The 16397-nt window shown below is 37.2% G+C and overlaps 1 protein-coding gene across 3 annotated transcripts in view; it reads right to left on the reverse strand.

The window, feature by feature from the left end:
- The window catches only part of EXOC6B (exocyst complex component 6B), a gene marked incomplete at both ends in the record, with an annotated part of 525714 nt that overhangs the window by 244040 nt on the left and 265277 nt on the right, over positions 1-16397 (reverse strand). For all 3 annotated transcript variants that reach the window (XM_080712088.1, XM_080712087.1, XM_080712086.1), the window contains 5 exons: positions 6057-6168; positions 9386-9495; positions 10894-10999; positions 13432-13529; positions 14201-14272. In XM_080712088.1, the coding sequence (XP_080568214.1) occupies positions 6057-6168; positions 9386-9495; positions 10894-10999; positions 13432-13529; positions 14201-14272 (498 nt within the window). The remainder of the gene's footprint in view (positions 1-6056; positions 6169-9385; positions 9496-10893; positions 11000-13431; positions 13530-14200; positions 14273-16397) is intronic.

Raw genomic sequence — 16397 nt, forward strand, 5'->3', positions numbered from 1 at the left:
CAAAAGATATTCTAATAATAAGGAGAAATTGTGTCATGTTATCGAAATAAAGAACAGTGGCAGTCAAAGAGAAAATTGTCCTGTTTTGTAGGATACTGGCAGTTAAAAAAAAAAAAAGGAGGTGGCTTCACTGGGTACAGTAGTAATTTCCCATGACTTTTTAAAAGATCTGTCAACACAAAAGATCAACATGAATTACACCAATTGGCTGTCAGTCACTTTTGAAATGTTTCATTGCTGAGCACAGAATAGACTATTAAAACACTCTAGGATTACAGTAGATACCATGTCATTTTCAGAGGGAATATTGTCTGTTAATGAGGTCTAAGTGATCTCTACTTCTGAATGACAGCTACCAAAATCCTTACAAGGGCATTTATAAATACAAAGCCAGAGCTTTGGGGGTAATTTTGAACTTTAGGATGAAATTAAGCAATTTCAGATATCATCTTTCATTGGAATTTGAGCTCTTTTGATGATCTTTTTAATCCCCAATTCCCAATCCAAACTGTCCTTAAAAATTGTTTCAAGGACAATCTAAACTGTCCTAAAATTGTTTTTAACACATTACATATTGCTTATCTCTTATACCAAGTTCTATAAAAACTGTTCAGAAAAAGAAAATATTATAAAACAAACAGCCACCTCTCACCAGTAAATGGCAGAAGTCACTTAAGTTAAAAACCAAAGGGAATCAGAAAAAAAATTTTGAGTCACCTTCCTAATACCAAAGAGAATCTACTGTGAAAGGAACAGTGTACACTGTGGAAATCTCGTCTTCTCCTACCCTCCTCCAAACACCCCAGTGGAACACAAACCATGATGTCAGATGTTCTATTTTTAACAAACTCCAGAGAAGAAAATGTCCTGTCATCTTCAGTAGTATAAGACTAAGCCCTAAATTCCAAATAGAGGTTTCCGTTCCCATCTATGGATTACTCCTAGAGTATATGTAACTACTCATGTTAGCTTGTATTTAACTTGTATGTGTTTAGCTTGTATTCAAAAACAGAGAACCCAGTGCACTGAAACTTCAAGAGGACTAACCCAAAGCAAGAAAACACACACCTCTGATGCCTCCAAACTGTCACATTTGCAAAGACAAAAAAAAAAAAAAAAAAAAAACTAAAGAGCAGCATTATTCTCATTTACAAAAATGAATTACCCCTAAGACTTCAGGAGACTTTATTTCTTCTTCACCACAGCCAGGGTATGAAAAGCTAGGTCAACTTCTCACTTCCTACCATTTCCAAGACTAAAACATCAAAACCTATTAAAACACACAGATCTGCCAGTTCCAAAATAAAAGGTCTAATACAAAGTTCTACTTTAAAGACTTAAGTGTAAAATATTCTAACACAATGTGAGCAATACCACTGCTGTTAATACAGCCAGAGTTGAGTGGTATGTGAAAGACAAATAAAAGGCTAGAGCCAAAGGGTCATGAATCTGAATGATGCTAAAAACAAAGGATAAACGCAAAGCACTGTCACTTCTTCAGATTTCCTGGGGCACTGCTGTGGTTATACAAACACAACTTCCCAATATGCTGGCATTGATAGTAACAATAGGAACTCTCGACTTCTTTAACTTTGCCCTGAGAAACAACCTATTTACTTTTTTTCTTTCCCTCTTTTCACCAGTTAAGAGCCTTCTATGCATCAAGGGGTTGGGATACAGCTATACACCACCATACACACAAAGTACCTGGTTTCATAAAGATTATAATAAATATAGATACATATAAACGTAAAGAAAATATTCATACTGCCATAAACACTGTGCATAGAAAAGAGAATAAGGGGCAAAACAGGGATGATAGTTCATTATTTTGAAGTAGGGTGACCAGGAAAGGACTCTTTAAGAAAATGACATGCGTATGGCAACTTAAAGGTATAAATGTTTCTATAATCTATATTATATATACTAGTTTTAACCCAATATATATCTTAAAGTTTTCTATTAACTCTATGTAGGGAAGGGTGCTAGAGATTTAACCCAGGGGTGTTTTACCTCCAAGCTATGCCACAGCCATATTTTATTCTTTATTTGGAAACAGGGGCTCACTAAATTGCTGAAAGTCTTGAAAAAGTTGCTGAGGCTGGCATCCAACCTGTTGATCTTCCTGTACTGTGGTCTCCTAAGTACTGAGATTACAAGCATACAACACTATGCCCAGCTATTAATATACTCTTCATGAAGAAGTGGGATTTCCTTTGATTCATGTTAAAACTTTATTTCAAATGTAACTATACTGAAATTAATAATCTGCTTTGTAATTTTTCTCTCCATCATAATATTGTTAATTATTGGAGAATGAAAAAAGCAAAAGATTAGAATTTTTAAAAATCATTCAAAGCTTATTTTCATCTTATTTTAAAGGAAAACTTATTTCAAACTTATCTCAAAGCTTATTTCAAAATTCTTACTGGTGACTGACTAATCTCACTTAGCTAGGGATAAAATGGGTCCTAGGAGGAACTCTAGAACAAGTAGTAGAAATATAGATGAGCAAATAAAGTGACCTAACTGAGGGGGATGGAAGGGGGAAAGAGGGACATTCCCTAATTTACATGATGTACATTCACAAACATATCAAAGTCAATCACTAAGCCAAACATGAGAAGGAGGGAGGGGAAGGGAATGGGGAAGGGCTAAATGAGTGATGTGTGCATGTATGCCTCTACCATCTTGCACCCCATTAAGATGTATGACTACAATGCACCAGTAAAAAAAAAAAATTCTTACTGGTTATATGGCCTTAAATAATTACTCATATTCACTATCTTTTGTCATCTTAAAAGTGAAATATGACACCAATGTCATATCAAAGAAATGATAAATGTATTCCAGATAATTACATGTAAATGATAAGGAATCAAGTATAATGTAAACCCAATTTCCAAGAACTCTTACTGATATGGCTTGTTTTTTGTTATTGGTTTGTTCTGTTGTGTTTGTTGTTTTGTGTGTGGCACCGGGGCTGATCCCAGGGGAATTCTATCTCCGAGGTACACCCTCAGCCCTATTTTTTAAATGTTGCTGAGGCTCTCACTAAGTTACTGAGGCTAGTGTTGAACTTGAGATTCTCCTATCTCAGAACCCAAGTAGTAGAATTACAGGCAAGTACCTCCATGCGCAACTAGTTTATCTTAATGAGATATCTCATTCTCATCTTCTGGCTTCTTCTTAATTCAAAAATTCTGTTTTCTACTAACACTGACATTGCTGCCTGCCCAGATCTCTTAATGATACAACCAGTTTGTGTTGACTATTTACTACTCAAAGTACTAGCATGTTCATTGAATCCTCACAACAATACTACGAAATGCATGCCATTGTTCCCAATTTACACAAAAAGCTAAGTAATTCACCCAAGAACACAACTAATCAGAGAAGGGCCAACTGGAACCCACACATCTTTGTTAGGATAGATATTCTCAAACAGATCTCAACTGTTCTTTCCACAGACCTGGAAGAAGCAGCCTTAGAAAAACCGGTGCACTGGCTGAACACAACAGGGAGAGTCACATAAGGTGTGAGAGAGAACTGAAAGGGGATGTTGAACTGACCTAACATGTGGAAGCAAAGAAGCCATGAAAAAAGCAGGAAGACAATATGCACAGAGAAAATGGAAAGAACGTAAGACAGAAAAAGAAGAAATTACTTAGCATCTAACCCCAAACAAGACAACCAGCCAGACAGACATTAGCTTCCAGGAACTTAGTCCAAAAGGTTATATTCTGAAGGAGGATTCTACAAGCTTTGTATGCTTGTAATGGTTCCATTATTTGAGTAGACTTCTGCTCCCTGACATAGACCATTCCTAAGTAGAACTAGTTTCATGTTGTTATGCGCCTCCTGTAAAATCTCTATCTTTGTTAAAATGGAATAATTAAATCAATATGAAAGGCAGTACAATCCAGTAAAAGTGAATCATTAAAAAAAGATTTATGTCTCATTTCTACTATTTTGCTAGCTGTATGACCTCAAGCAATCTCCCTGAACTTTAATTATGCTTTCTATAAAATGGGAATAATAATACATGCCAAGCCTGCTTCAAATGTTACTGTACTGAATGAAACTGTATTTGTGAGTGGGCTTTGAAGAATATAAACTGCTCCACAAATGTTACCTATTATGATGATGATTCCAGATGTGAAGAACTCACTTTAGTTACTCGTAAGGATATAATGTCTCCTCTCTCTCCAAAGGCAGTACTATAGCTATTCAAAAATGTTCTGGTTGGTAAGGGGGAAAAAATCACATGTGCACCACCAAAATAACCACAAGAAATATGTTCACTTATATGCAAATATGCTGCTGCTGATGAAAATACATTTGCCTAAAAATACCCAATGATTTAGGAATAACATCCAACATTCCATGAGAGTGCCAAGAACCACAGTATGGTTTTTCCTTGATAAGTTCCAACTGGTTTTCCTATCATTAGCTGACTTGTACAGTGTCCTTATAAATGACAATGGGGTTGAGAAACCCCAACTGAGAAGCAAGGACTTTCTCTTCAGCAGTCACAGTAAACCCATGGCAAAGCCACAACCAGACTCAAGAATCTCTTGAGGCCAAAGCTGCTCCTAGCAGACCATGTCCTTATAAGCCTATCTGTTTATAAAATACTGTAAAACTGGATGGCATAAGAACTGGATATCAAGAATCATAGATGTGGGAGTATAGCTCAGTGGCAGAGTGTCTAGCATGTGTGAGGCCTCAGTTCAAACCCCAGCACCACACACACACACACACACACACACACACACACACACACACAATGATAATGAAGAGACAGTCCACAATATAAATTATAAACTACCCAAACTAGTTGAATTGAGAAAAGAAAAACAATACAATTGAACAAAATAGAAGATTTTCTAAGTTAAATCATTTCCAGGGGAATAATTTCTATACCAACCCCTCCAAAAAAGAAAAAGAACATAAAAACCTAAGACATAAGGCAAGAATCCCAAATCACGGCTCAAGTGGCTTTCAACTTTAAAAATAGTTCATCATAAGTAGATCTCAATCACTGTCTAAGTTCTTCCTTGTATTATTTTTTTTATCTTAATACAGAGGGGGAAAAAAAAGTCACTCCAAAATCAGAAGTAGATGCTCACCTGGCTTCCAGCTGTCTTTACCTACACGTCAGTATCATTAAGCACTGGTTGAATTTCACCATAATCCTTGACAGTATATATTTTTAAATGTCAGTTTTGCCTAAAGCAACTGACGTTCAAACTACACCACCTCCATAGGTAAAACAGATGGTCAACAGCCTTTCCCTTTTCCTGTGGAAAAAATCTCTCTAAGCTCTCACTTTGGGCACTTGGCTTCAGTGAATACAGGTTGAAAGTACCAGGCAATTCTGGGTCTCCAAGAAAAAAGGAACTCCCTATCTCTCTCAGTCCTGGACCTGTACACAATGAACTGAACCTTCAGTTTGCCGAGATGCTATTCCCAACAGAAGTATTTGGAGACTGCAAAAACTATCGCCTTTCTCTCATGTCTCTTCAAACCCAAGTCCCCAGTCCTTTTGCCAGATGGATTACATGCTAATAGAGTAATTTACCATTCACATACATAAAATACTATAAAAATAAAGGCTGACACTAACACTAAGGGCTATAGTGTCAATATCGTTGGCAACAATGATTGATGCAGGCAAAAGGTGAGTTCACATTCTATGTTGTTAGAACATTTGGATAGAAATTTGATGTTGACTATATTTTTACAATAAAAAATTATATAATTGATGGCAAGTAATACACAGTCATCTCAAGAACACTAGGAAGTAAATAAATCCATTTAATCTAATGAAAACAGTAAAAGGGTGACAAAGGTAACTTTTTAGAAAAAGCAAAGAAATTCTCAAAAGCAACCAAAGAACAACATATTTCATTTTTCACTCTCATCATTACCAGCCTATCAGGATGAGGAAGGTAAACCATGGAGAAAGTTAAAATCAATTCACACATAAGGCCCACAGTTTAGGCCATTTGTTCACATACTGGCGCGGCTGCCTTCATTAAGAACAGCTTTACCTCAGTAAGCCCGATATTCTTTCGTTTAATGACATTCTGCAGAGAGTTGCTCAGAGTCCTGGTTAGCAACAGGTTTGTAGATTTACGAATCATGTCATCAACTTCGGTGGAGCTGAAAAAGAAGTGTCAAGGGTCAACCACACGAGGTAGAATTATTTGGGCAAACAGGGTGCCAGTGGTGCTTGTGGAAATAATAATAAAATGATAGTAGTATTAGTAGTAACAGCAGCATAATACTTTGTGTCAGAAAGTATTCTAAGTTCTGTAACAAACTCTTTCTTATGTTTGCCAAAAACATTTGAGTTGCTTTCATTTTTTTTTTTTTTTGTTTGTTTGTTATTCTTTTGTGGTACTGGGGATTGAACCCAGAGGCCTCTACCTCCAAGATAAATCCAAAGCCTTATTTCATTCTTTTCTCTTTTTTTTCTTTCTTTCTTCTTTTTTTTTTTTTTCAGTACTAGGGATGGAACCCAGTGGCATTCTACCTCTGAGCTACACCCCCAACACTATTTTTTATTCTTTTATTTTGAAACAGAGTCTCACTGAGTTGCAAAGAGCCTCTCTAAGTGGCTGAGGTTGTCTGTGAACCATGCTCCTCCTGTCCCAGCCTCCCAAATGCTAGGATTACAAGTGTGCACCACCATGCCCAGCTGGACAATTTATTCTTTAACATGCTATACATGCACATGTATCCACAGAGAAGAAAAAAATTTAAGTCCATATATAAGCCAGACATGGTGGAAAATGCCTGTAATCCCAGTACTAAAAGAGGAGGATCACAAGTTCAAGGTCAGCCTCAGCAACTTGGCAAAACCCTGTTTCAAAATAAGAAAGGCTGGGGGTATTACGCTGAGGTAGAATATCCCTGGGTTCAATTTCTAGTACCAAAAAAGAAAAAAAAGAGGGAGAGAGAAGAAAGAAAACCTATATAAAGAGTGCAATTACTTGTGGTAGCGTTTAGGGGTCTTTCACATTTTTCTAATTTGTACATGTCTCTCTCTCCCAAATTCTTAACAAAGATCTAACTTTATAATGTAAAATCACAAATCTATGTGTGTGTTTATTACATTTGTTGAAAGTCAAGAACAAATGCAAGGTCATTATTTTATCATAAGAATGCCATTTACTTAATGTTTTAAGCAATCATTCAGAGCCAGGTGTGGTGGCACATGCCTACAATTCCAGTATTTGGGAGGCTGAGACAGTATAATTGCAAGCTCAAAGCCAATCTCAGCAACTTAGTGAGACCCTGGGTTCAATCCTCAACACCCCCCCCAAAAAAAACTTTAAAAACACCAGGTGCCATTACATGGGAGGCTGAGACAGGATTGCAAGTTTGAGGACAAGCAACTTAGAGAGATCCTGTCTTCAAATAAAAAATAAAAAAGAGCTGATGATATAAAAGCTCAGGTAAAGCAACCCGGTGTTCTATCTCCAGTACTACAAAAACATTAATTTAAAAAGGAATTCAATAAGAGTTTAGTGTCCCCAAAATTATGCAATTACATATTTTTATAATGATTTTCAGCATCTTCTGTCCAATGAAGGAGATAAAATTCTTGCAGAACAAACTTTTATTTAAGAGAACGATTATACTTCAAGCTACATAAATATCTCAATCCAGTTTTTTTGAGAGCCTTGTATCTAAAAGAAGTAATGTTTTTATCAATATTGTCTAATATTTCTATATTGCCTAATATTAACCCTTATCCTAGAACAGGTATGGTTGACAAAATGATCTCTGTCCCTCCAGTTACAGGATACATAACTCTAAGATGGAAGGTAAAGGTCAATCAAATAGTAAAACACAGCTATAAGATCTTTTCATTTAAAGTGTCAATATAAAACACATCAAAGGTATTTTAGACAAAATCTTAATATAATATTCAAGCAAGAAAAAGGCATCTTAATAATTTACTCACATTATCCCTTGACCACAGTACTTTCCCTTCAAGAAGGTAGAAATTGGAAAAGGCCATTTTGCAAAGATTTGTAATAATTTTTTGAAGATTTAAAGAAGTTTATTAGAAAGATAGAATTGCAGAAAATAGAAATACAGCTCCATACCAGACTGGCATGGAGGGGTGACTTGAAATGAATACACCTGATTTGTTATAATTTTTATGCAGTAATATACCCATCAATACTCTCGAGGCTATTCGCTGATAATAAGGTCATTTGGTCAGTGGGGTAGGGTGGAGGCTATGGGCGGGGGATGGAAACCCAGGGGTAAAATGTCTTGATATGTAACTTTGAAAGACAATGTTATTTTCAAGATAAATTTTCACTGGGGATGAGGTTCAGCGGTAGAGTGCTTGCCTAGCATGCACAAGGCCTTGGGGAGGGGAGGGCCTTTCTATTAAAACAGTCTCATTTTCAGAGAAAAAGGACAAATTAAGTATACAAACCCCATTTCTCTTTTCACAGGTAAATAGCTATCAAATGAGTAACTCAAACTAGTTCCCAGTATGCTTATTTTCAGAGTAGCCTACCATATTATACTTATCATTCATTCATAATTTCTTTTTCGTTTTATTGATTTAGGAACAAGAAACACCATGTTAAACAAGATAGCATTTTCTCCCTACAAGAAGCCTGTTAGAACAATTGTGTTCTGGCTGGTTTCTCAATTGCTCCTATATATCTCTAGTACTTAGTTTACTGTTTATTCAATTAGATTATATAATACCTAAAGATGGACACCATATTTTTAGGGTCTTAATGTCTTCACTACCAAGTAGAAACTTTTGGGAATGGTTGCTGTGGATGAAGAAGTCATGACAGCGAGTCACAAACATATAATGAAGATACTAATAAATTATCTAAATGTAAAAGGAATCTTCACTACTTAGTAGTGAAGATATTAACAAATAATAGATTAAGCATGACGTATGATATATAAGCCAATAAATTAACAAAGAAATAAAGAATCCAACATTCTTGTACATGCAGAACTTATGTCCAGGAGCAGAGCAAGAGTAATGTTTCTAAAGGATCTTATCTGCTACTTCCCTCTGGCCTTAAAATTTTATCAAGTAGAATTTTTAAATTGTGTGTTATGCTGCAATATTCCAGTAAATCCTAATAGAATGTATTAAAATATAAAGCCCTAAAGAAAAGAGTAGAGATTAAGATAGGTAATATAACTTTTTAAATTTATTCAAACGCTACCACCTTTCATTTTAACCATGACTATAGATAGTTCCATGCACTGAAGGGCTAACATTATGGCTTCAAAAATCAGAGTGGAAGAGAATATTAAAAGATTTTCAGAATTTAGAGAGTCACAATCTTAACATTAGTTTCATTTCTACTGTTTCATATTATACCTTAGATGAAGATCTTCTGAAAACTTCAGACATGCGTAGATAAATTCTTTAATTTGGTTGTAAACTTTTGGCACAAATTCAGAGAAAGGAAACTTTTTTGGGAATGATTGCTGTGGATGAAGAAGTAATGAAAGTGAGTCACAAACATATATTGAAGATACTAATAAATTATCTAAATGTAAAAGGAATCTTCTTTCATACTCAGAACTGCCTGTTAACCAAGCTCAAATTTTAGATAATGTCTCCAAAAGTCTTCTGATTCTAAAATAAATTAAATGTATTTTTTCCCACTATAGTGCTGGAGATCTGACCCCGAGTCATTCTACCGCCAAGCTATATTCCCAGCCATTTTTAAATTCTTTTGTTTTGAAACAGGGTGTTCATGGGTTGATGAGAGTCTCACTTAATTGCTGAGGCTGGCCTTGAACCTAAGATCCTTCTGTCTCAGTCTCCCAAGCACTGGGACTGCAGGTGTGCACCATCATGCCCAAATTTAAATGTAAACTTAAATAAAACAGTAGTACAAACGTTCTTTAACATGTGAAAATCTAAACAAATCATGGTATGTACTCAGCAATAAAAAAGAATGAACTATTAATATATTCAACAACTTGGATGACTCTCAAAAGCCTTATACTAGTTAAAGAAATCAGTCTCGATGGGTATATATGGTATGATCTTACCTATATGACACTCTAGAAAATGCAAAAGTAGAAAGAGACAAGATTGATGGCTTCCAAGGGTGGGGATGAGGGCAAAGGAGGATTAGAAAGGGGCACCATGGGCTTCTCACTCTCAACATTATCCCTTGAATGTGCCTCTGCTTTCCTAAAGAAATCTCTGTATATCTAGAGAAAAGGTGAGAGGGACAGCTTGAGGAAATCTGGGGAATGATAGAAATGATCAACATTATTATTATAAGAGTGAATATATGACTCAATTGACTGTCAAAACTAGAGAAGTAGCCGGGCGTGGTGGCGCACACTTGTAATCCCAGCATTCAGGAGGCTGAGACTGGAGGATCACGGTTTGCGGTCAGCCTCAGCTACTTAGTGAGACCCTCTGCAACTTAGTTAGACCCTGTTTCAAAATAGAGAAAAAAAAATTGGGCAAGGGGGTGTGGATCAGAGGTGAAATGCTCCTGGGTTCCATCCCCAGACTCGTAAATAAATAAATAAATAAATAAATAAATAAATAAGAGAAGTACATACTGTAAAGGGTAAATTCTATTATATGTTTGTGAGAGAAACATATAATTATTAGAGTATAATAAAAGGAAATGCCCCCAGGAGTCCTCTATACTCTTCAGAGGTGATAGGGCCCAGTGCCATCTACTGATTCCAAAATCAGAATTCTGTTCTTCTAAGCACCAAAAAGAGTGCTTTGAAGGAGGCTTAGAACTCTAATCCACTAAGCAGAAGCTTATCAGTTTCTATGAACCCAATCTGATGAAAGCTTTTAGAGGATGTCAAAACAACTAGCGATGTTGGTCTGAAAGTATTCCTTACCTTTTCCAGCTCTGTATCTTGGAATGGGAATTGGCCCACCACTTTTTTATACATGTCTTCGCTTGTTACTGGGATGGGACTGTAGTTGTCAGAATCAAGTATGTTTCTGTAAAAATAACAATGGAAGACAGGGGATAGGGAGGGATGGTGGGTTAGTCACAAGTCATTTGCAAGTGAACTCCAGTGGCTGTATATACACCACAAATTCAAAAACATTGCCTAGTCCCTACTGTATTCCTTGTACTGCCATTTGTTCTGGAGTAAAATCATCTTTTAAAGAAGACAGAAAGAAAACTATGCTCTGAAACAAATGAAACACAATGATAAACATGATCTCCCACTACTTGAGATTCACAAATGGGACAAAATTTTAAGGCAAATGAGAAAAAAAACAGTGAAAGAATGTATGCTTGAGAGGAAAAAAAACACAAATTGGTTCCTTTAAGCTTAATTAAAGATTCTTGATTTTGACTCTGTTTTTAATCCTGTACTCGATATTCTAATTCTAATGTTTGATACTGGCAGAAAGGAAAAGTAACTTCTATAATAAATCCAAATTATGTTTATTCCATCATCCACTGCTCTGTATTGGTCACAGTTTTTTTTTTTTTTTTTTTAGTCTATACATTCTCTCTCCTTAGCTAGACTGGGGGTTCTCTAAAGGCAGAAACTACCCTATGAAAGAAACCCAGAAGCCCTCTGAAAGCACCAGATCAGGACCACCTAAGACCAAGGCTATACCACAGGACTAATTTTTAAACTTCTGGTAAAGATAATCCTCACCTAAAACCAAGTATCACTATTAGATAAATCTGCATTTACGAAACATAAATACATGTATTAATGTACAGATGAGCTGGACTAAGTGATGATCAAGGAGGTGTTTGTGAGCCACGAAGAGGTAAGACTGAAAAAATCATGTGAGATCTTAAAACTGTGAGAACATGAAGACAGTATGAGCTAACCAGGAGAAAGCATCACACAACATGCAAGAAGATCACTGGAGGAAGCCAGGCGCGGTGGCACACGCTTGTAATCCCAGCACTTGGGAGGCTGAGACCAGAGGATCGCGGTTCATGGACAGCCTCAGCTATTTAGCAAGGCCCTTCACAACTCAGTGAGACCCTGTTTCAAAAAATAAAAAGACTAAGCCGGGCGTGGTGGTGCACGCTTGTAATCCCCGAGCTTGGGAGGCAGAGACAGGAGGATCGCGTAGGTTCGAAGCCAGCCTCGCTGGCTTAAGAGACCCTGTTTCCAAAAATAAAAAAGTATAAAAATGGTCTGGGAGTGTAGCCCGGAGGTAGAAGGGCTTCTAGGAACCCCAGTAGCACCAAAAAAATAAAAAATAAAAAGACAAAAAATAGGGCTGAGGGTATAGATTGGCGGTAGAATGCCCCTGGGTTCCATCCCCAGTACCAGAGGGAAAAAAAATCACTGGAAAGGAGGGAAGGTTTAAAAAGAGAAGAACTCAACTGAGCTGACATGGGGTGTGTGCCAAGCAAATAGTTCCAAGACCTATTTGTGGGTGGGAGATGGGACAAAACCAATAACTTTCTTAAAAATGCATGCATGTTGTAATGACTAATTTTAAAACATGGTTCAAATATTGAACTGTAATAATCGCTTTCACTAAGTTTAAAGAAAAATGTGGGTAATATGACTGAGTCTTCAAAAAATGGTTCTTTGCTGGGCATGGTGGTACATGCATGTAACCCCAGTACTTGGGAGGCTGAGACAAGAGAATTGCAGGTTCAAAGCCAGCCTCAGCAACTTAGTGAGGCTGTCAGCAACTTAGCAAGACCCAAATAGATATAAAAAATAGGAGCCGGGCGTGGTGGCGCACGCTTGTAATCCCCGCTCTTGGGAGACTGAGACAGGAAGATCGCACAGGTTTGAAGCCAGCCTCAGCTACTTAGTGAGGTTGTCATCAACTTAGTGAGACCCTGTTTCCAAATAAAATATAAAATAAGTCTGGGAGTATAGCCCAGAGGTAGAAAGCCTCTGGGTTCCACCCCCAGTACCACCAAAAAAATAATAAAAAAAGAAGTAAAAAAAAAAAAAGAAAAAGAAATAAAAAAAGAGGGCTGGGGTGTAGCTTGGAAAATACCCCTAGGCTCAATTCCTAGTGCAAAAAAAAAATTTCTCCAAAAGTCTAAATTATTGATAATGGCTTAAATGCTACTACCATATCCTTGAGCCATAAACTAAACATGCTCTTCAGAGAAAACAAAAAAATGCAATAAGAACACACAAGATGACCCACATGGTATGAACATTTAATCTGACATCCATTCAAGGAAACAAAAATACAAAAATGGGGTTTGGAAACTTCCCAACACAGTACAAACAAATATACTGAGATAGGCTATCTTGGGACATCATTTCAGATATCAGTATGATTCATCTGAATTCTGAATCACAACCTACTGTAGCTAGAAACATATAAGCCACATGTTCTCATGGCTTATTACATATGGAAAACCTGTACATAAAGTCATGTGTGTACACACATGCACATGTGGAGCCACGAGTTCTCACCTGAAAATGCCTGCCCACTTCTTCAGCAGAGTTTCACTATATTGGTCTCTGATTTCTAGCAACATGTCAAAAAGTTGATTTACAGGAAAACCATAAACCTGAAACAAAAGCAGAAAACACCTTCATTTTCTAAAGCAGCTTTTTTTACAAAGTAAGAAGGATTAAGCATTGAAAGACATTTTGTTCTCTGAACAATTTAAACGAAACTACAGTGGTAGAATCTCACATTTCTAGCCTAATATCTTGTTGTCGTCTCTCAAAAATTAAAAAGTACATGGAAAATGGCTAACCCAGTCAGACAGAAAAAGAATATTATAAAAATTAAATTCAGTATATATTGGGTATACTGTCAACAAAGTTCTCACTACAACTCCTACTACCTACAGCAACCTTCACCCACATCTAATGCTACTCCACTGGATAGAATTTGTGCTTCAAACCAGCCATTATTATTCAAGGTGGTCATTAAACAAACTACAAAGTCACTCAGGTACCATAACCAAATTAAGAACATTTTGAAAAACTGTTGTAGCATGGTTCAATTAATTGCTTTGATCTGAGTGGGGGGAAAAGGGGGATGGGAACTATTTGTAAGAACATATAGCCTAGGATATGCTATAAAGAGATAAAAAAAAAAAGATCTAGCTCCAGGGAAAGAACAAACAGCTGACAACTAAATGTACTTATCCAAGCTTATACGGACAAAGAAAACACTCAGCGCTGATGAAGTACTCATCTGGATAAGCATATGCCAGCAAGACTCACATACCTGAAGAGTGTCCGCAAAAAGCACAATGAGGTTCTTCAAATCCAACACAAGGTTTGGATCAGAGCAATAAGACTAAAGGAAATTAAAAAACAAAGGGGAAAAATCTTAATGATGAGAAAGCAACTAAGGTTTCAGTGATTACATTGCTTAATAATCCACCTGCTGACCTCGCATGTAAAAAGGGTCCAATCCTCTCCTAGTACAATGCGTCAACAGATGCAGCAAGGGAATATCTGGGTGGAGAGAGCTCAACAGAGATGAGTGTGTGTGCACGCGCATGTGTGTACATGGGTGTGTGTGTGTGTGTGTGTGTGCATGTGTGTGTGTTTTTAGTTGTTTTTGGTGGTGCTAGGAATTAAGCTCAGAGGCATTCTACCACAGGGCTATGCTCTGAGCCATTTACATGTATTTATTTATTTAGTTAGTTAGTTATTCAGAAATAGAGTCTTGCAGGGTTGCTGAGAGCCTCGCCACCATTCTCCATAGAACTACACTGAAAAAAAATGGCCCACAGCCAGCGAGGCCGGGATCGGAGCCTGCCGTGAGGATAGGCCAGTGCTGGGGCCTCCGAGGCCGGGATGGGAGCCTGCCGAGGGCTTAGGCTGGTGTCGGGGCCAGCAAGACCAGAATCGGGGCCTCCCATGAGGCAAGGACGCACTGCTTGAGCCAGCAAGGTCTAGATCAGTCCACCGGGTAGCCAGGCCACTACTGGGGCCGTCAAGAGTGAGATCGGTACTTGCAACGCAGCATGCACAGAGAAATATCGCAGAAAATAAAAATCAGATGCTTCCCCTAATCAGCAAAAACTAGGAGGAAAGGGGCAACAGGAAGAGGTCAAGCTATAGAAAGGGCCCTATAGTGAAGCAACTAAGGTGACCAATCAGAGGGTATGGAATAGGGGAGGATGGAGCCTCTTTAAAACGCAGGAGGTACATAAACACATGTATCAAAGTCAATCACCAAACATGCATGGGATCGAGGGAGGGGGAGGGAATGGGATGGGGGCTGAATGAGGGCTAATTGGATGATGTGTGCTTGTGTATCCTCTCAAGTCTTGTATTCCAAAGTGATATATGATTACAATGCACCAATAAAAAAATTAAATTAAAAAAAAAGATATACTGAAATTATAATGAAAAAATGGCCCACATAAAATGTGTTATGTCTTATTGGCATCAAATAAAATTGGATGCTGAAGAAATAAAGGTACATTTTTATGTAGAGAGTGGCCTACAGGTTTGTTATATTCTCAAATGTGTCAGTCACAAAGAATAAGAAACCCTGCATTATAAAAATAGATGACATTTAAGTCAGATGTGGTGGCACACACTTGTAATTCCAGTATTTAGGAGGCTGAAACTGAAGGATCACAGGTTTGTGGCCAGCCTCAGCACCTTAGTGAGACCCTGTTCCAAAATAAAGAATAAATAATAGGGCTAGGGGTATAGCTTGGAGGTAAAATGGCCCTGGGTTCAATCCCCAGTACCACAAAAAATAAAGACAAATAAAAATAGATGACACTTATAAAGAAATCTGTTTTCTAAAAAAAAAAAAGATAAATTTTCCCAGGAGATAAAATACAATTAGAAAATTCAGTAAATTGAGCAGATAAAAAACAAATCAGGAACTTCTCTCGTAATATTAATAAACATGAAAGAAGGACATTTCCTAAAAATATTACCTGCAAAAACATAAAGAATCTAAAAATATATTCCTTGGTGAAAAAAATCAGATACCAAAATATGTCAATTTGCCGGGCATGGTAGCACATGCTTGTAATCCCCACACTTGGGAGGCAGAGACAGAAGGACTGCGCAGATTTGAAGCCAGCCTCGCTGGCTTAAGAGACCCTGTTTCCAAATAAAAATGTAAAAGATAGGTCTGGGAATGTAGCCAGGAGGTAGAAGGGTTCCATCCCCAGTATCACCAAAAAAAAACAACAACAAAAAAAAAAATGTCAATTATCTCCATTTGAATTTACAGATTTATCACACAACAGAACTATATCTTCAATTGGGTACATAGGAGGGAGGAAGGGGGTCACTGAATATAATAAACTGATTCTCAAGTTATCTGGAATTTCATGTGGATAAGTAGATAAGATATTTCAAAAAGATTTAAAGGATATGTATGTCCTATAAGAAATTAAACCATATGCTATCAGATGTAATAATCACAATACTGCTATATTGGTTTG

The sequence above is a fragment of the Muscardinus avellanarius genome (assembly GCF_963383645.1).
Source record: "Muscardinus avellanarius genome assembly, chromosome: 15".
Taxonomy (NCBI): domain Eukaryota; kingdom Metazoa; phylum Chordata; class Mammalia; order Rodentia; family Gliridae; genus Muscardinus; species Muscardinus avellanarius.